The sequence below is a fragment of the Anomalospiza imberbis genome, chromosome 2 (assembly GCF_031753505.1).
Source record: "Anomalospiza imberbis isolate Cuckoo-Finch-1a 21T00152 chromosome 2, ASM3175350v1, whole genome shotgun sequence".
In the NCBI taxonomy this organism is placed as follows: Eukaryota; Metazoa; Chordata; class Aves; order Passeriformes; family Viduidae; genus Anomalospiza; species Anomalospiza imberbis.
This window is the reverse complement of record NC_089682.1, coordinates 21,816,638-21,837,460: the sequence shown is the minus strand read 5'-3', so window position 1 is coordinate 21,837,460 and position 20,823 is coordinate 21,816,638. Positions and strand designations below refer to the sequence as shown.

At 36.3% G+C, this 20,823-nt stretch overlaps 1 protein-coding gene across 2 annotated transcripts in view; it reads right to left on the bottom strand.

Annotated features, from left to right (window-relative positions):
* Nucleotides 1-20,823, bottom strand: part of PUDP (pseudouridine 5'-phosphatase) — a 65,949-nt gene that overhangs the window by 11,657 nt on the left and 33,469 nt on the right. For both annotated transcript variants that reach the window (XR_010995918.1, XM_068180115.1), the window contains exon 3: nucleotides 15,305-15,534. Coding sequence is in view for 1 of the 2 variants with exons in the window: in XM_068180115.1 (XP_068036216.1) it covers nucleotides 15,305-15,534 (230 nt within the window). In the remaining variant the exon portion in view is untranslated. The remainder of the gene's footprint in view (nucleotides 1-15,304; nucleotides 15,535-20,823) is intronic.

Below are 20,823 nucleotides of genomic sequence, written 5' to 3'. Positions count from 1 at the left end.
GGTGATGAATTAAAACTGGACAGAAACAATTACTCTGTCTAGAAACACTGTTATTATATGCTCAACTAGGTCATATTTCAACTTTGTTACAAAAAGTAACAAGAAAAAAATCTTACAAAATCAAGTGACAATTATCCTGTTGAGGGAGCTCACATAGATACCCAGTATCTTACACCCAAACGAAAAGTGAAGATGTTGCTCATGATACTCAAAATGTTTTTCTAAATCAGATGTTCTTGTGCTTCACAGTGGTAGTAATGCAGGCTTCCAGCTAAGGTTCTCCACATGTTTTTCTACTTTCCCTATAAACTAAAAAAGTTTTCTCTCTGCTTTGGTTGCCTTCCTGACTACCATCTTTGCAGAAAAGGAACACAGTTTAGGTAAGCTGATCTTAATTAATAAGAATCTCTCCTTCCAAATACTCTGTGGTTATGAAACATCATATTAATACTATTTTCAGAGTATGTATGGAACATAAGCACTTAAAATGGACAAGTTTCTACAGAGAGGGATCTGAAGATTTTCATATGCAGAAATACATACATATATGCACACACACAATAGTTTATGTGATAGAACTGTACAGGGGAAGAAGAATAGCAGAAACAAGGGCAGATGGGGGAGCCTGAAACACCCTGCACCAGCTGCTTGCAGACACATCCCAGCAGCCACACATCCCAGCAGTCTACCAGAAGTTCATTCCTGTGCTGCCTGATGGAGCAGGATGAGCCCCAGCAGCCCTGTGAGGCCCTGGTCCAGCCACTCCTGGTGCCACAAGGCCAGAAACACACAGACATGTCAACAGGAGAAGCTCCATGGATCAGGGCACCCTGTGGCAATGTGAGATAGAAGGGGCTGGTGGGGCATCAGTAGGGGCCGTCTGTCCTTGGCCATTCCTGCATCAGTCTGTGTAGTCTGTCCTGTCTCCTCCAATTAAACTCCATTTCTAACCGTTTTTGTGGGCAAGGGCTTACTGTTGTGCACACACATGTGCATGGAGTGCCAGTCCTGCCATGGGACCAGGAGTCCCATGTGCCCACAGTGCAGCAGTGCAGTGATGACAGGTGGGCAGGTGAGGGTGTGAAGGCTCTAGCAAAGAGCATGCTGGAGCAGCAGGCAAGTAGGTGAAGTATCCTGAAAGCCAGGCATGACCCTATGGGCAAGAGCACAGAAAGTCCAGCCTTGGCCAGCTGCTGTAAAGATTGTGGCATCTGGGGCTGTCCGAGACATCTGTCTGTGTGTGCACAGGAGAGATTCTGTGGAATGACAGAAGCGCAAGACTGGGATCCAGGGACAACTGAGTACCTAAATCCAGCTGCTGGAAGGATCCTTTCTGCAGGGTGAATATAGGGTAGACTTGTCTCATATGTCTATGCATGAAAGTGACATAACAGTAACCCCACAAGATCAATGTAGGTATTGGTTTGAAAACACTGATTTAAATTCTCTAAAATTCTCTAGGCTTATTCATAGCTGCAAAAATGAATGGAAGGTGTCTACACCATGAACATGGGTACTCTTTGAAGAAGTACAGCATTTTAAACATTTGCCAATTAAGCTGATTTTGGTTTATGTTTTCCATACCAAACAAACAAGCAAAACCCACCTGAAAAAGCCACACAAACTTTGGAAGACCCACAGACAAAGACTTTGCAAATAAAATGAGAGCCATGGTCAATCTAAATAATACTGATCCCTTTGCTGTATTTATAAAGAAATGCAAAAAGATGGTTGGCTTGTTTGGTTTTGTCAGGCAACACAAGCTTTTAATATCTCTTGTCATTCAGACCTTTGACTAAGATTTATTAACCCATCAAAAAAAAGCAATTTTACAACATATACAACTGCAGTTCATTTCAGAACATTTATTGCTCTGTAAACAGAAAATCCAGATTCTGCTTAAACAATCTATTCCTTTTCTTCCTCTTGAAGCAAGAAGGAAGGCACAGTAGTAAGAGAAATTCTAAGTGAAAAAGAAAGAAATATATCCAAACTTATTTTCACAATATATAAAAAGCATAAAGTTAGAAATTAAAATAGACTTTTATGGTGACTACCTCGACTGAGAAAACATCCCCCACCTTTTGGTAGCATGGAGAGGGGAAGGGCAAACAGAATAGGGGCACAGCTTCATGTTTACTTTGCATATTTTCTGCTATGCAGCTCAGCTCAAATGGCTGTGAGAGATGTTTAGAAACGAGGCAGTTCATTAGGAGACTAAAACAGAAGGAGCATGATACCTACCTGGAACACAGCCAGGTTATCCAATCTCCCTTTATAGAGAGAAACATGTTAGGGAATGGGTTACTGCTGTCTGAGGATAGAGCCTCCTCTAATAGTCTGACAAAGGGGAGGCAGCCACAGCTCCATGACCCCAGCCCAAACAGCAGCAAGGCTGAGCACATATCTCCCAGTAGGTACCAGAAAACACACACATAAAAAAAAAAAAAAAATATATATATATATATATATATACCTCATTTTGCCCAGTTGCCAGCACCCAGATCTGTGCTTGCTCTAGCTGCTGGCACCATGAACACATGGGCCTCTGCCTGGGTCTAGTTGCTGGGCACACACACAGAGGCCACAGACTAGATGCCCTTCAGCCAGGAAGAGCTAGAAGTGGAATTTGCTAACACAGGACACTCTACCCTGGTAAAGAGCTGTGCATGGCCAGACAAATGAGTCACACATCCAATGCTTTTTATTCTCTCATCCCTCTATTTCCCTGTAAAAAACCCTAATCAAACCCCAAATTCTCTTCCTCTGCATCCCATACTGAGTGCCACACCCTAGGCAGCATCTCTCCTCAGTCCAAAAGGAGAGGTCCAGCACTGATTTACCTTGATAGTGCTTCTAGGACAGCCCTGGGAGGGCCTGAACAGGCTGTCCCTCCCTTTGAGTTCTTAATCTGAGCTTCTGTCTTCTGCTGGGACTTTGTGCTGCCCTGACCATATAGAGATGGGCACCTGATGGATGATGACTACTGTGACAGATGTGGGAACTGTTGGGAAGGTGTGACTGGGGATCCCCCACCTGCTGTCACTTCTCTCAGCTCGTTTGTGGGTCTGCAAACAAGCTTTTAACACAACCCCCAATATCTGCATCTGGTAGCGGATCTTCCTTAGGATCCATCCAACTCTGTGGAAGTTTATGCATCATATGCGGCTTGATTCCTATCATGCAAGATCAGGAATCCAAATACTTTCTTTTACAGGTCTTTATAACCAGGGCCTGACATGCCATACACTATGCTAAATATAGAAATCAATAGAAGAAAAAATGATGCTCAAATCAGATATCCTATTTTTCCTTTCTTCTCAATGCTGCTATTATTCCAATGTTCAGTTTGATCATTGAAGCAATACACCACAGCATGTCACACGCATTATTATGTCTTTATACTGCCAAGTAACTGAAATCCTTTTATTAAAATACAGCATTCTGTGATGGATTTCTTCATCCTTGGACTGACATTGAGCCTGAAGCTCTTATTAGTAATCACTTTACACAAAGCCAGATCACATACTCAACTCAGACAGAGAAGCTAAGGACTCCATTGACAGATTTTTAAAAATGTTGTGAAAGCTGGTGAGACTGAATTGTTCTAGCAAATAATAGACACATTTCAAAATTTGCGAGAAAAACTACACTTAAGGCCTTTTCCTAAGTACTCTACTTATGGAACATTTTATTCACCATTCATTAGCACTGTATTATTTAAACAAAATCAGATAAACAAGAAAGTTACTGCACTAAATATTATTAATCTTGAAGAAAATTAAGGCTGACTAATATCAGCTACAAAGAGGAGCTGTAAATATGAAGATATCACTAAAACAGTCTTCCACCAGCCCACTCAAAGTCAACAATCATCATTTAAGCATACTAGCTCTTCAACTAAGATTGCTAAGATGATAAGGAAAAAAAAATCAATTCTCCCAAAGGAGAAAGAGACAGAAATAAATTGTCCAAACACTTTAGAATTACTAGTTAATGCAATACTAGGATAGGAGATGAAACTCTGTCATCAGTGTTTCTAAAGAAAACTTCTTTACTTTGAGAGATATGCCAAAGTGCACATTTGCAGCTGATTCTTCTTTCCACTATCTCCATGAGGTTTTAAATTTAGACATGTAGCATCCTAAATATTTGAAGGGTTTTTACTGTAATGTTAGGTCTGTCACATCATCTACCAATCCTCATGAGACAGAATGCTTAGCCTCAAAAAGGTAAATGCTTTTACTTTTTCAGTATATACATCATTAACTTATAGACCATTTCCTCACATTTCATCTACACTCCCTAAAAAATGCTTGAGAAAGCTGTAAGGACAAATGGGCTACTGCACACTATTAACTCTTTATTATTTATAATGAAGGTATATAGATTACTTAGTGCAGTTACAAATTAAAGTTTTCATTTTCACCTTCAAGGCCCTATATTATCTTACCCACAATTACTTATGTCTTGCTTTTATTTCCTTCTACTCCCTAGACATCTTCTATTCTTTCACTTAATTGCATTCTTTATCTCTTTCTCCCACTTCCAGCTGTATGTCTTATATCATGCTGACCTCTGTGCCTTGTACAATCTTCATGCCTACATTCTTCATCCTTCTCCAGCAGTGTATTTAAAAATACACTCTTTCTGAAATTATTGGTTCATGCTCTTCTTCTTCCCTTTCTTATTGCTGGGCTATTAACTAAAATTTGTCTTGCTTAAATCACTTTTGCTCCTTGTTGGACCAGGGCAGCAGAGAACACAGATGAAAGCAGATTTGTCTAATTTCCTTCTTATTTCTATTAGGAATGACCTCTGTTAACTCTAACTCTGAGGAGATTGATGGATGACAATACTTGCTTGCCATCTAAAATAAGAAATTGGAATCTTGTTCACTAAAAAAGCCACAATGTTCATTAAATAAATTGCAATCAGTGTGTGATTATAGTGGTTAGTTTCTACGAGCTACATCTGTACTTCTTATAGTCTCAAGATGTTTACATTTATTTCATAGTGCTCCAACAATTGTCCAGAGCAGGCTCCATGCCTGTGATCCAGCATACATGAATATGATGCTTTTTATCCCCTCATGGTTTAATGTGTATTTACTTAAATGTAAATATGATGACCACACTGAGCAGCACACAAACATCAGGAAACCAGGGAAGCATTCCCAGATGCAGTATTAGTCATAGTATGGTAAAGTCATAGCATTGCTTCTGACTTCTAGAACACCTGACTACAGGAATTCCACCTTTCCAAATTTCAAACACTTACTCTACACAATATAACTCTTCATGGAATTATCATATGACCATTGTACTAGTTATTATTACAACTGAAAAAATATTATCTTCTGAGAAACACCTTAAAAAAACTGCAAATATTTTTTTCTGAAATTAAAAAAAAAACCAAACATCTCAATGAAAATTTTTGGCCTGAAAATTTAAAAACTCACAACTGATATCAGTCTTCAAATTATATATTATAGCTAAGCTAAAACTTGCAAATGCCTTCTACCTCAGATACATGATCATTCTTTCTAAAATGAAAGGCTCTGGTTTAGTTTGCTTTTGATAACTGCATTTTTGAAAGTGAAAAGCAGTAAGATAGGTTACATACTATTATGCTAAAAGTGCCCATGGCATTTTTTTGAATCAGTAGTATTTTGAATCTTCAATAGTTCTGAAGCTCAGGACAATAGGCAATCTCTAATATCTCCAGACTGAGCTACAGGAAGCAATAATATGTTATGGAGACAAACTGAATAGATCACTGTAACCAGGTGTCTGCTCAGGAGAAAGAAGACAATTTCCTAATGGAGGAAAACATATTCTGAAGATATTTTCAGCAATGGATTAAATCTCATCAACGACTCTTTGCTAGTCAACAAAACCTTGAGGCTTTGAAGCAACTAACCTATGAAGAAGTCACTAACATCAAAAGCCATTTCCATTACCATGCCACTATATTAGAAAATAGTTGCAGTTGTATTTTAAAATAATTCTGGTGCTTTTCAGGGAAGTATTGACTAGTAATCCTTATTCCTATATTTAGTAAAATCTGCTGATAACACAAAGTTTTGTAGGTCATCTGGGATAACATCTGTAAGAACTCTGGAGTGACGAAGTAGTCTACTGGGCAGTCAATTGTCAAATTAAATGAAATGATAAAGAAATGTGGCAGTACACATTATCTGGAAGAAAATAAATGACATATACATTTTCTAGTATTTAAATACTGGACATCACTGTAAACAGCTCAGTGAAAACTCAGGACTTGGGAGACCAGGTCAGTGAAAACTTAGAGCTTGGGTGATATTGTTTATATTCACAGACATATATAAAATGGTCTCATCTGGAATGCTCTATGTACTATATCCCACAGACATTATTCTATGTTAAAATGTTTTTGATAGAAAGAGTCTGAAGAAATGCAATCAGAATGCTTATGAAGAGCAAAAAACCCAACCAACCAACCATATCACTACCCTCACCCCCCAAAAAAAATCTCAAACACAACCCTTTCAGATGGTGAGGTTTTGAACAGACTTTCTAAACAGCTTAATTTATAGAGCAAAAAAATAAAAAGGGATGTGACAAACAGCATTTACAATACTGAGTGGCAGTTCAATTACTTATCTTTCTCACTCATAACATATAAAAACTGACACTGGAACATACACAACATATACAAATTCATTGTCCTAGGCACACATCAGTATAAAGAAAAAATACAGATCCTGTGGAAGGGTTACTATAGCCTATTTTTGTTAAAAGCAACTTGATATAGGAGCAATAGAATTAAGTGGATAAATTAACCCCCTCTAGCTAAAAGGTGATTATTAAGCTGTGATTATTAGCTGTCATCAGAGATAGTACCAAATAAGCCGGACACTGAATCTGAGCATGAACAGCAATTCCTGTATTTAGTATCATTTAGGCAAAAATTAAAAGTTTTTCTTTTTTTTTTTTTAATGGAATAGAAGGGCAGCAATTCTACCATTGCTTGGAATAGTATTCTACTTTAAATCAGAATCACTCCAGTCTTACTAAAGTTTAACTTGAACCATTTTCTTCTTGGCTTTGAATTATGCTAATATTCTAAGATAAAAAGATGCTGAAATGGAAATGCTAAGCATACTTTTTTAGCAGACAAGTCTTCATATCTTCAGTTCTTTTGTATACTACAAGGTCTTTTATCTTTATAACACCTATCACAATAATAATGAAAAAAAAATCTCCAGTACTGCTTTATGGAGTACACTTTGTAATCACCTTCTAAGTGCACTTATTTCGTGATGCAGCAATCAGTCTGAGCAAAAGGCTTTGCCCTGTTTAGACTATAAATAATTTACCAGTGTTAATTGATGGTTCTATATGTAGGTTTTCTGCAATCATGCCAAAAAGACAGACTCTTACAAATTCTTTATCACACAACAGAATAAGAACCCTACCATGTAATACCAGCTCTCTGAAAACTGCCTACAACCACATCTCCACAAAAACAAGTGATTTAAACAAACTAAGAACAAAAAAAAAACCAACAAACCCTCATCATTCCCTAGCCTTAGTACATTAAAACAACACATAGCTAACTGTAGTCTTTCATAGTTTTCCAGAGGTTTCCCCATGACATTAATTTACAAAGAAGCAACCAAAAAATATTGCTAACAATGCAATTCCTTCTTTCAGTCTTCATTCTTTGTCCTGAAATGGTTAGAAACCACTGTTACAACAAGCTCTGAGTGATTACAAAGGTAACTCCAGATACAGAGAGAATCAGTGCACTAGATCTTATTGAAAGATCTTATTCATGCTTGCTATAACTCAAAAGACTATAAAAACATTTTTTTTGGTGAAAATTCTTGTTAATTAAAATCTAATTATTCAACGACTGCTGTTTGGCATCTCTAAGAAACGCTCAAGGTCTTTAAAGAAAGAAAAGATAAATCAGTGAGCAAGTTATCATAAAACAAGGATTTCCCCCATCTTTTTTCCTACTTACCATGCATAATTAATATGTGATAATACCCATAATGAGTTCCCTAAAACAATTAGCGACACATCTCCAGTGACCTGCTAATCTGAATATAATGCTTTTTGAATTTGGAGGTGCACCAGTCTCTTTGTGCTTACACACTCACCTCACGTAGAAGCAAAGAAGGCTGCAGAGCATAATTTATTATTCTGCATCACATTTCATCAAGTCCCTTAGCAGCTACTTGATACATTATCAAGACAAATGCAAGGAAAAAAAAGTATTCCTACCTCTCCACCCTCCCAAGCAGAGTACCCCAAAGACTAGGAACTAATTATAATCCTTCTTTCCCCTTCCAGTCATTAAGATACCTTCAGTGAAAGCAAACCTTGACCAGGTTACTTTTTGCATGGAATTTCAATTACTTTTTTCATCTTTGTAAGACAAATACATCCATAAATAAACATGCACTGCAGTAACAAGGGCAATGTCTGGAACACTTATAAGTTAAATTACTTGTAAGCCATACAACATCTCATTTTTCTTCCACAAATATATAATAAAGACTGCCAGCATGGGGAAGGGTAAGCTGGGAGAGTGGGTGAGTGCATATGTGAACACACAAGTACACATGCTTCAGAAGAAAAGAGAGGAAGTAAATCAACCATAGCAACTGAGAGCATGATAATTGAAAAAAACTGAAAACAAACAAAAAATTTCCTTCCTTTAACTATCTTTTAAGTATAAAATAGTGGCTTATTATGAATTTAGGGAAAAGATGCCTGTGTATACTAGTGTAGAGGACCAGACCTAACCCTGTTTTGTCTCAAATATTCAGAGTATTGCTACAGGAAAGGTGATCAGAGTAAGGGTCCCATGGAGATGGGGCAGTGCTGTCCTGAGCCACCTTCCTGCTCCGCTTTCAGACTTGTGCTCAGTTCCCCCACCTCAACTCATTACCTTTGTGTTGTGGTGTGGTGGCTTGTTTGTGAGCCAGAACTTTCTGAAGAGGTTTTTGTGGGAGTTGTGAAGTGTACCTTGCAAAACTAAGGGCTTGTTAGCTGATACTTTTTGTGGAAATGTATTCTAAAAATTTAAGGGCATTTTAGCCAATACTTTTTGAGTGTAAACATTGGGCTGGTTGCCACAGTTAAGGTGATTGTATAATAAAACATAGGAGGTCCCTGACATGTGGTCCAGTGCCTTTGTTCCATTTGACAAGAACCTATAATCAACATCACACCCTCTACCCATGGGTTGTGACAAGCAGATCTTCAGAAGTCCTAGATTGTGAGACATGATGAAATATCTCATGTTCTTTTCTCTACAGCTGGAAGGCAAGCTTCCTAACAACAGGCTTCATCATCCAGCTTGGGAGACACAAGTAAGGGCTACATGCTTAGACTACGTAGCAGCTGAGGAAGGTGCAGGATTCAGCCAACAAGATGTTCAACAGTGTATCACAATAGAAGTACATTCCACTGGAGTGCTGTATCTTTGCTTCCCAAGCTGTAAAGCTCCTCGAAATAGATATAAAACTATATTGTTCGATACCTAATTACTCTAAATTGCTCAGTACACAATTTAAAAGTATGATTTATTAATAATTTATTCTTTTAAATTTCTCCAGTGTTTGTCTGATATCAATAGCTTCTCCAGCAGGGAGAGGAATCCATAAAAAAAGTTATGCTGTTTATTATTTTCCAGTGCCTCATAATAGCAGGAATTCAAGAACTAATCCAGCAACATATACTAAATAATCAAAAATATTACTTGCCATCTAGAAATGCCTTCAGTCACACTGCAGAACAAGAAAAGTAAAGGCTTCAGTAATTCAGGAAAAAGTTCTAGCCAAGCACCTTTCTGAGCAAAGAGCTGATGTAGCATGTGGTAACTAGGACAATTCCCAAGGAAGCAAAAAAGGTCAGGAAACAGAATTTCTCAGGTTCAAAAGTACGCAAAAAGATGTTTTCCTCCATTTTTTTCAGGAAGTGGTCTACACAGTGGACAAGACAAGGATAAAACTCTCTTCTGATCTTCTTTAAAAAGAAAGCAGAAGTTCCAGATTGCTGTTATGTTCTCTGTGGAGAATTTTTCTTGGCAGTGTAGAAATGTGCTGGAACTACTTTTCCAATTATGCTTTACAAAAGACTAACTGCTAGATATTTTTAGTTCCTGATAAAAAGACACAAGCTGTTAAGACTGGGCAATTTTGGATGCATACACAGAAGTAAAAAACACCATTTCTCCAAAAAGCTACAAAATCAGAAAAAGGGAGGTTCCTTGAACTTAGCACCTCACCTTGGTTAGAAGGCAGACAAATTGAAATATTCTCTTCCCAAGCCCATGGATACACCCTTTCAGATTTCAACTGCTATCCACTTTCAACATTTCAGGGCATGTTTTACATGACAGAACTCAACTAATCTGGTACACACCAGGACATACATGCATCTGGGTACACACACTAGGACATAGTTAATTCGCCTTTTAATCACTTCAGGTACAATAAGAGTGAAATTTACGTAATCTATATTTAATCTGTAATTCATAATCTCTTTTAAGGGAGTGAACTCTGATTTTGCTTCAAAACACTTAAGTAAGGTGTGTGCACTCAGGAGCAGTGGTTTCAACCTCTCATGGCACTGAATCAGTTGCTCAGCTGTCCTACCATCTCCCAGGGTATACCATCCCCACCAGGACATACTTCTGCAATGGGAGAATCCTCTCTGCTGTGTTTGGAAGGTGGTCACTGTGTAGCACAGTATGCCAGGCTAACAGGGACACTGACAGACGAGGGACAACAAGAAAACACACCTCAGAAACACTCAAACATCCGAGACCTTCATTCAGTCTACTAACTATATGGCTACACTGGAGTTAGCATTAACAAATCAGACAAGGCCAGAAGTTCTTTATTGACTCTAACCCACCAAATGCCTAATTAATTAATGAACTGTAATACATCAGTAGAGACAAGAAAGTCCAGTGGCTTCTGAAAAGAAAGACTAAATTCTGCTTTCTACCTCAAAATGCACCTTCAGCCAGTAAGAGTTGTGGAGCAACATTGATCTCTCTTCATAATAAGCAGCACTGGCCTGTGCTGTATCTGCCTCTGTCAGACTACACTGTCTGAGAAGAACAGTGATCATCTACAAACTCTTTGTCATCTCTCTTCCTGAATGCAGCCTAGCGCTTTATACTCTGACCATTACCATCACAGGTTATATCCACTGGAAAAAAACAAATATCTAACAATATGCTAAAACAGCTGGTAAGAACTGCGAGTCCAAGGAAATAAGATAGCAGGGCTTGGGTAAATCAGAATGGTTTATACCATGAACAGCTATTTAGAAGATTGTTTCAGATGAGAAAAAATTGGTAATCTAGGCCTATGCAAAGAAAAACTAGAGCCAAGCTTGAAGAAAAAGCCATTGACGTATATTTTAACTAAGCTGAAAAATGTCAGTGATTTTATATTTAATGCCTTTATTTCTAAAATAAAAAATTTGTGAATCGTAAACATTCAGGAAAGAGTATAAGCCAATAAAATTGAAAAGGGACAGATTTATGGTGACTAAAACATTTGATTTGAACAGCAGGGATTCCAATTTACAGCTCAGCACACCACTTAGAACGGTTGTTCATGTCTGTAATTTCTGTACTTTAAATAAAGTACTCCTAATACATTCAGCCTCCATGTATGCATAAGGAATAACAGTAACATCACTAATTAAATACCAGCTTGTCTGAAAACCAGAGTGAGTAAAATATATACACTACATGCATACAGTCAAAATGGAGGAGTTGAGTGGGGAAAAAAAGTAGAAAAAGTTAAAAATGAAGCGGATAATACAAAAAACCAGTTTTAGCATCCTTTTTTACAAAAGCTCACAATAATAATGGTCACATTAAGTGCTAAATTAGCCTTCTTTATCCAGTTTTAGTTGTACAATATAGAATAAAATCACAAAATATTTGAATGTCATAATGTTCTGAATCTACTATTCTTTCCTTATATCTTCTAGAACAAAAATGAACTTCTTCTCTTTGAACTTCTCCGTTCTATGACGAAATGCCCACTGAGACTCATAAATCCTAATGCCATTTAATCAGTCTGAAAAAATTTTAATGAGCTCTCTCTAGATTTGGTACAGAGATTATTTGTAACTATGGGATCAATTAATTAATTAGAAATGGAAGAAACTGCAAAGAAATAGTGTTTTAAATTAAGGCAATGATTTACATCACTTGGAACTTTTTAAATAGAACAGACTGATTCTTCATAAGAGAATTATGACCATTTGTATTACTACAATCTATCCTTCTGTTTAAAAAGTGAATATAAATGGATTTATTTGCTTTTAAACTACTACTAAGGTCCCATATTATACAGAAAAGCCATCGGCAAATCAACCAAACTACTGGAAAGAAATGCTTTAGCCTTCACCCGGAAGTTAATTAATCTGTGCAGTTTTGATAAGAGAAGTGTATCGAAAATATGTATAAATGTTGGCATGCAGATTACAGAAACCCTCTGATTCACAGCCATATTTAAAATAAATTTATTTGCATACCATTTTTGTTATTATTAAACAAAACTTCATCAAGATAGCATTGGAAAGTTATAGTTGATATATAAATATATATATATATGTATAAATTATAAATATATTCAAGAACACCATCATTTCTACACATGTACAGCTCCAGATAGTTTTCATACAGGTTGCATCTGTGCATTTGACAGCAGAATTTGGAATATATTTAAAAAGCAATTTGTATTAAAATACAAAATTTCTAGTATTTAATTTCCAGATCATATTTTGATTATCTGACTGATTTAATTAATTAATTATATGTCTGTGCATTGTTACTAGTGTTGGACGATCATATGATGCTTCATGCAGCACAAGATAGGAGACCTAGGCTGAATTTGCAGAGTGTACCTTTTTTGAAATTCATGTGCTATCATTTTATCATTATGCTTATTAAGTTCCTAGTTAAGCAAAGATTGCAAATCAAGAGGTCAACATCTAAGAAATTTCAAAATGGATATTTATGACATCCTTCAATGACAGCAAAGCAGGTATTATATCCATTTATATATCACTTAAATACTGGTCTACTTGCAGAAATATGCATGCACAGCAATAGGCGCTGGCTGATATGATGCTACAGCTAAATTCTGGGTTTGGTTTTCTCTATGTCTACACTGTATTTTTTTCTAACAGCAACAACAAAGTTTTGACGCAAACTTGAAAGTTCTCACTTTTCCCTGATAGTTGGTTTCACTGGGTAGTTTTGGTATGTACTAGGTTGCTCTAGCCGGCAGCTCCAGCAAAAGTTCCCTACAGGCACTCATCAAGCAACCTCCAATGTTTAAGAATAAATAAAGATCCAAAGAACCTTATCTCAGCCTGGGATCACAGTAAATCCAATCCAATTGAAAACATTCAAATAATATATAGCATAGATGTGTGCCTAAGCACTACCTATGATGCTCTAACAACCTGTTTTGCTTGAGTCCAATCATTTGCTTATGAAGACATTAGCTTTACCTCCTGATACTTGGCTGCAGCCTTGCACGTTAATGACTGCTGGCATGAAATCCAAACCTGTAGCTCTATTAGTTCACTGCCTGGGACAAAACACTGCAGTCAGATGACACTATTACACTGCAACTGGTCACAAAAGTTTTGGATAGTTTCGCATGCACTGTTTTCACTTCCTTCCTCTTGAGAATTCTGGGCATTTATGAATTTCCCACATTTTAACATTTGTGGCTTTTGTAGATGAAACAAAAGAAAAAGTTCATCTGAATTATCTGCACAAAGGGAACTTGATGCTGTAAACTTCTTACAAAAGAAAAAATGGATTCCAACATCTACGCCCTTCTTCAAAGAAAAGCTAACAAAATTAAAAATATACAACTACTATTAACGATCTGTGACTTTGATTGTCTAACATACCTTTAAAGTTTAAAAATATTAAGTATAATACAGATGCTACTATTTCTTCATGTATTTTTTCAATGCTAACTCAACTAAAGAATACAAGTATCTACACAGTGTCACTGGTTTCGTTGCTTCCTTTTAGTTTGTTTTTAAATGTTTTATTCTTTTTAAGTATTACCATCTTGTGGGTTTTCTGAAATAGAACCACATGAACTAAGAGTTTTGGAAAAGCTGTGCTGCTCCTCCCATGAAATTATAGTTTAATTTGCCATTAACACAGCTGACATTCAATTTCCTTGGTTATGTACATTTGGTATATCATTTCTGAACATGCAAACTTACAAATTAAGTAGATTCATACATACAGAACATCAAGAGAAACTGCAACAGAAAAAAAATCAAACCAACCAAAACTCCAACCCAGTTTGGTTAACTCTGTTCAAAAGTAAACCACACAGCACCAAACTTAATTCACTTTGTATTCCCAGGCAATGAAAATATCATTTAGACTCTGGGTGAGAACTTGAAGTATGAAAGGTGAGGAATCTTAGCTAATAATTCCATATGTACTTGTGTAGCCTTTTTTTTTCCCAATAATTCTACTGAGAGAACAGTAATCACTCTCTAATCTACCTAAATTTCTTCCTTAAAATTAGCATGCAACACATTTTTCTGCAGTAATGAAAACAACTCCAAAACTTCAGAACTTATGTTCCACTCGGGAAAGAGAAGAAGTGAGAAAAATAGTCTGAGGATAAAGGCAATTTAATTTAAAATAAAAATGAAGACATTGTTTTAACTAATTCTCAGTTTATGTGACATTTTCTCCCTACAGATTTCTACTTCAGAATAGTTTGTAAAGCTATATATAAGACAGGAAAAATTAACACATCTACTATTTGAGAAAGATTGCTCAAACTGATAGTTTTAAATTGGAAACAAGGACTATGATCTCAGACATTTCCATTTTGCTAGTGGAAAGATATAGCTTCAGAAGAATATATGTCCTCATCACAAAGAACTACATTTAATGTTTCAACACTTAAGAGGTAAATCAGCTGTGAATATTTACAAACTCTGAATAGTGAAGTTAAGCTTCCAGAGTTCCATATACAGCAGAAAATCATTACACCTTTCTATTACTGCATGCTACCATGTAGCAAATCAGAGCAATCTGCATAACAAACTCTAGATGCAGTGGATGGAAATCCCTCTCTTCGACAGCACAAACATCTTTGAAAATGGGGGTTGCTGATTTTAATAATGCTTATATTAATCTAAGTCTTTATCACATTAAAAAAAAAAATCCATATATAGCCCAAACAGAAAATTCCTAAATTTAATTTGTGCCCTCCCCCTCTTACCTTCTCTGGTGGTGCAGGAGGTTGAAATCTCTTTGCACAAAGTAAAAATGGATCAGGATGCGGCTTGCCACGCTTCAACTCAGGATCCTCTCCCAACACAACATGATGAAAAAGACTAAATAAGTCTTTGTGTCTGGTTGTTTTTATCTCAAATGACACTACACTTGCGCTGGTGGCAACACCTATGGGTATCTTGTGTTTGTGTAAATGATGGATCAGCTTACTCACCCCTGCAAGACAAATATACACATTTTAGTTTTTATAAATATGCATATAAGTTGGTATATGTATTAATCTTTATACCTAATTACAAAGCATTTAGCAATACTTCAACAACGCTGTCTTACTGAATGTAAAAAACCTATTTCAAACATCCAGTGTAAAAGAAAATTCTTGCTATATCTGAAATGTTCCTTCTACACTCAAAAATCATGGAACATTCTGTAAGTTATATACATACTTTTTCTGTTATCAAACAATGTTTTTCTCAAAATCTGTCAAAAATTTAATTAACATCACTACATAATGAGACCCGCTAGAAAATCCTTAAGCAATGTCCCCACATTATGTAAGTTTATTAGTTAAAACTCTGTGAGTTTGGGAGAACATTTTCTTTCATATACAGTATGTTCCTGGGAAAAAAAAAATCAAAGTATACTCTTCTCACTGGATTGCAGAGTTTTAATTCCTGAAGTAGGTATCCAGCTGGCTCAAACCAGCCCATAAGAGAGCTCAGTTTCTCTCTTTTGCAATTACTAAAGCAAGTAACATTAGGCAGAGAAGAGCAGCTGTCAGTCACAGTTGTTAATACCAGAGCTTTATCTATTGATGCTGTGAACCCAGAGTAATGAACACCTCAAGCCTAATGGGTAGAAACTTCAATCTGATCCGATCTTCTACGGCAGGTTAATGCAGTAAACAGTGAAAACACAACCAGTCTGTGTAAGAGGGGAACATACTTTGTTATTCGGTGCAAGTTTTGCATTTTCTCTGAAGGGGTTTTAATGCTCCTTTGCTGAAGCATTCTAAATGCTGGATACCTTTCCCAGACAAAACAATTAGCATTACCTAATGAAGAACAAGTGTGGATGTCTGGTCTTTATCAATTCCCTAGAGAAAATCCTCCATACCTGTAAAATCATTTCAGCTGTGCTTTTTGGCATTAATCCCAACTGTACTGGACACAGAATATTAGTTTCAGGTAGTTTAGGTTCAAGTAGAGTCCAGTGCAGTTTTGGCTCCTTGACACAACTTGAGCACAATTCACAAGTTTGGCTCCTTGACACAACTTGAGCACATGCTCCAACTACATTAATTCTTATCCTATTTTTTCATGCCTGGTTATACAAAAATAATTTTATTCCCTTCCTCCTGATTCACTGTCATTGTTATATCTGGTCTCCACTCCCTTAAACCATTCCTACTCCTCCTTTTCCACTTCAGCACCTCTGATTTGTATTTCCCTTGTGATCCAGCCATTCAATTCTATAAGCAACCATGTTATCTGCCATACATTTTTCCCAAGTATAGTCATATACCCAACTTTGACAAGCTGTAAGTACCTCTGATAACAAAGTGTGTAGATTAGTGAATAGGTGCAGTAACTAATCCTTCTGGAAATAGGACTTGTAGGTATGAATCTCTGCAGATTTCTCATTTATTCCCCAGAATCGAATCAAACAATTAATGTTTCCAGCTCCATGCTTGTATTTGAAGATGGCCTTTAAACCCATGCACTTCTCTAATGTTAGATTTTGAGATGGACAGATATAACAAGCACTACTCTTCCTCTAAGGTTAATACATCAGCTATTTAAAAGCCTTCTTATGCTCTGTTAAGTGGTTATACTAAGCAAGTGCACTTTTTCCCTAATGATGCTACTATGTCCTCTCACTAAAATATGATGTTAAATACAAGCCAGCTTTTTACTCCAGATAATTTATATCTTCATTCTGAATCATGTGAAGTAAGTCTATATTAAATTAATGGAAGCACTGATTCCTTAATGTAAAGCAGTAGTATAAGTGTCTCTTCCCTAAAATAAAATGCATTCATTCTAAGGAATTTAATAAACTGGAATGTTTAGCAAGGCTAGCATACATAAGTGTTGTAACATAAAGCAGTCCAAAGATTACACAAGCAGAAGACTCTTCCTATCTCCTATGCCCTTGCTATGATATGGTTAGTTTTCTCTAAAATTGTGCTCTTTTCAAATAGCTAATTTTCTTCAGTCCCACTACATCACAGCTTCAGTTCATCTCTTACTGGGTATGCTTATTCTATGTTTCTATTGGAGGTAGCCAGCCAGAGAGAAGCACTGTTGCAGAAAGGTTATTTCTCCAGGGTTCTCTCTTGTATTCCTCAAGCATGTAATGATTTCAGTGTGTAAATGTGTATGCATGTTTGATTTCTCTTTTTGGCTTCCCTCACCACAAGGGAGCTAAAATGCAGTTTTCCCTAGTACCTCCAGAGAGAAAATATTTACATTATTCTGAAAAGATGCCACTTAAAAAATATTATTTGCATAAATGTAAATAGAGCAATATAGAAAAAAAGATTCAGGGGCCAAATCAGCTGCCCAGAAAAAAAAATTAAACTGCATTTGGAAGAATAACTTGACAAACCCAGAACAGTAGCAGTTGAAAAATATTTTAATTTCAGGTTTGCTTTCCTCTTTGTAAAAGCTATAGATCAGGAAAATCCATTTTTGTTTGCATCAATTACCACCAGTTTAGTTCTAGACACTTTGCCACCACATCAAATTATTGACACAATTATTTTACTAATTCAGCACATAATTCTTCATTAAGAAGATAATATCTTCCTTAGTATCTTTCTAATGCTATTTTCTTAAGAAAACATCACCAGAAGGGGAATTGAGGAACTGCTTTAAAGATCTGTAAGAAACTTCCCCTGGCAAATATTATGTCATTATATCTTCTATAACTACAAAGATTTTTCAGTGAAATTACAATCAAAGACAACCAATTCAAGACTCAATGGTTATGAAGAAGTATACTGAAAATTCCCATGATCTCCTTAACTTCTAACTTACTTGTGGCACCATGTAAGGGAACATGTCCCACCCACCTCAGAGGGACCCCTCTGCTAGACTTCTTGGGACTACCCTCCACTTCTCCTACTGAAAGCTTAGTAATATAGAGCAAGAATAAAAATTCAAGAAATATAAAAAGAAATAAGGATCTCTGGTTTTTCCAGCATAAGAATACACTCCAAATGAGGCACGCAGGCAATAAATATACCCACAGGCAATAAATATTTTATGCAGAACAACATAAATTCTTCAAGTAGTTCTAAAAAATTAGGAATAAATATCCCACATTGCTATGATTTATTTCCAAATGTACTCTTGCTATTAGATAGTAAAAGAGGTAAGTACTGTATCTTTACACTATCTCTCTAAATAAGAAGTTTTAGATTGAGACAGAACCCTAATATATACTAACTGCTACAGTTAGGCATCAGTGACTGCTGCACAGAAAAATAGGTGAGAAGAATTGTAAGCAGAGCTTTGTTACAGAAGCTGCAAAGAAGGAGGATCAACTTTAAATGTCAGCATCTTTAAAACCCAATTAATGACAAATGTCAATGAAGTTATCAACTTTGAAGGGAAAAAAGAAAACAAAATAAATGGACAGAAAGGACCTATTTCTTCTGAGACCACAGAAACATTTAAAAGAAAGAGAATGGCTCTTTTGTTCTGAAACTTGCAGAAAAGCATATACATTATTTTAATTTTTTGAAAAATGAACTTTTATCCCTCCATTAGATTCCAGATGTGGTGTTCTCCTTCGAGTCAGCTGATATCATGGTGACTAATACACTGGATCAACTGACAAACTAAAAATAAGACTTATACTGAACAACAAAACCCTTGGGCTAACTGTCACATTTTCCTTCTAATTGACTAATACATACATGTACACCAAGAGTTCAGGAAACCAAATAATGTTACACTAAAATGATCTAATAAGAATCCCTGTCTAATTATTTACATGCTGTTACAAACCTATTCATATATTATTCCTTTTAAGCTATTACATTTCATAATCAAATGACATTATTGATCATGAAGTGAAAATTAACAAGATGAAACTCCTGAAAGCTAACTCAAATTGATTGAAAGCAAAGGGAATTTTTATTTTCCTTTTAGCTTTATATAAACATAATCTCTGTGTCATGCACAATAGTTTAGAACAGTGAACAGCACACACATTTTTGCTACATTTTATTCTATACAATTTCAAATTTTTGTACCATCCTTTTTCTTGTATTTAGCTATCCCTGAACAAAACACTGTTCTTAACTTGTATCACTTCCGTATATGCAGATTCAGATCTATGTATTTTAAAATGCTTTTGGATAAAGAAGGAAAGACTATAAAGCTCTTCTATTTTTTTCAAATGTTAATCTCCAACCAAACTTTCATCTATGAACATGTTACAGTAGTATATAAGAATTTTTTTCAAGATAAACAAGAAAGTGATCTCCATGATAAACTGGAAAAACATGTGAGATAAGAAAGAAAATTATACACACCACTTCAGGATTGAATCCTAATTTCAGTTTCCTCTGTTCCCCAGATCAATGTCTCTTGTGTTGCATATTGGTAAAACCTTACAAAGGGAAGGCCTTGTAAAATCATGGCTCAGGCCTGTTACTTTGGCTAAGTAGAAAAGGACTGTGGGAAAGAGACTCAGCTGAATTAGGGGTAGAAAAACAAGTTATGTAACCGTGGCAGGTTCACATCCTGGTGTATAGTGGCTGAATTATTTTTGTTATGATTTAAAAATATGCAGCTGATAATGGGCTAACTGCTTAAAAAGGCCTGTTTTTTTTTTAATAAAGCAGCTGCTTTTTTTGCAGCAGCAAATTTTTTTAATTTGCACCTGCCTGGGGGCTCTGCGTCACTACGGACCCTCACTCACCCACACTGGTGTTTATATTTCTGCTTGCAGTTGATTGATTTGAAGGCATAACACCATCATACAGACAATCACAAAGCAAGCTCTGACAGTACCTTAGCCTGAAAATCCACTGTTTGATGTCTTATACCCACAGCTGAAGTCCTGCAGTCTTCCAGCTTCAGGAAAAGAGATGGTTTGTGTACTGTCAGCACAGAGGGCAGGAGCACACAAATACTCAGACTTATACAGACAGCCCCCCTATCTTCTCTAATGTCTCAATCCTAAAAAGATGAGCATAAGCTATGTAATGAAAAAGCCCTTAAAAATGAACTTCACAAGACCTTTTCTCAAGAAAGTATACATTACAAATAGGACCATAGTAAGTTAAACACCTAGGATTTATAAGGTAGATTCTATGAAAACTTCAAAAGCTTTAAAATTACATTACAGGATCTCCTACATGGCTGAGAAGGCCTCAAATAAACAGTGTCATTTTCAGTGGCATATGCTTTCACAAACACCACAGTGTACTATACCCCTCTTGCCACTGCTTAGTTCTTTCCTGATAGGCACCTAGGTACCAATTACATG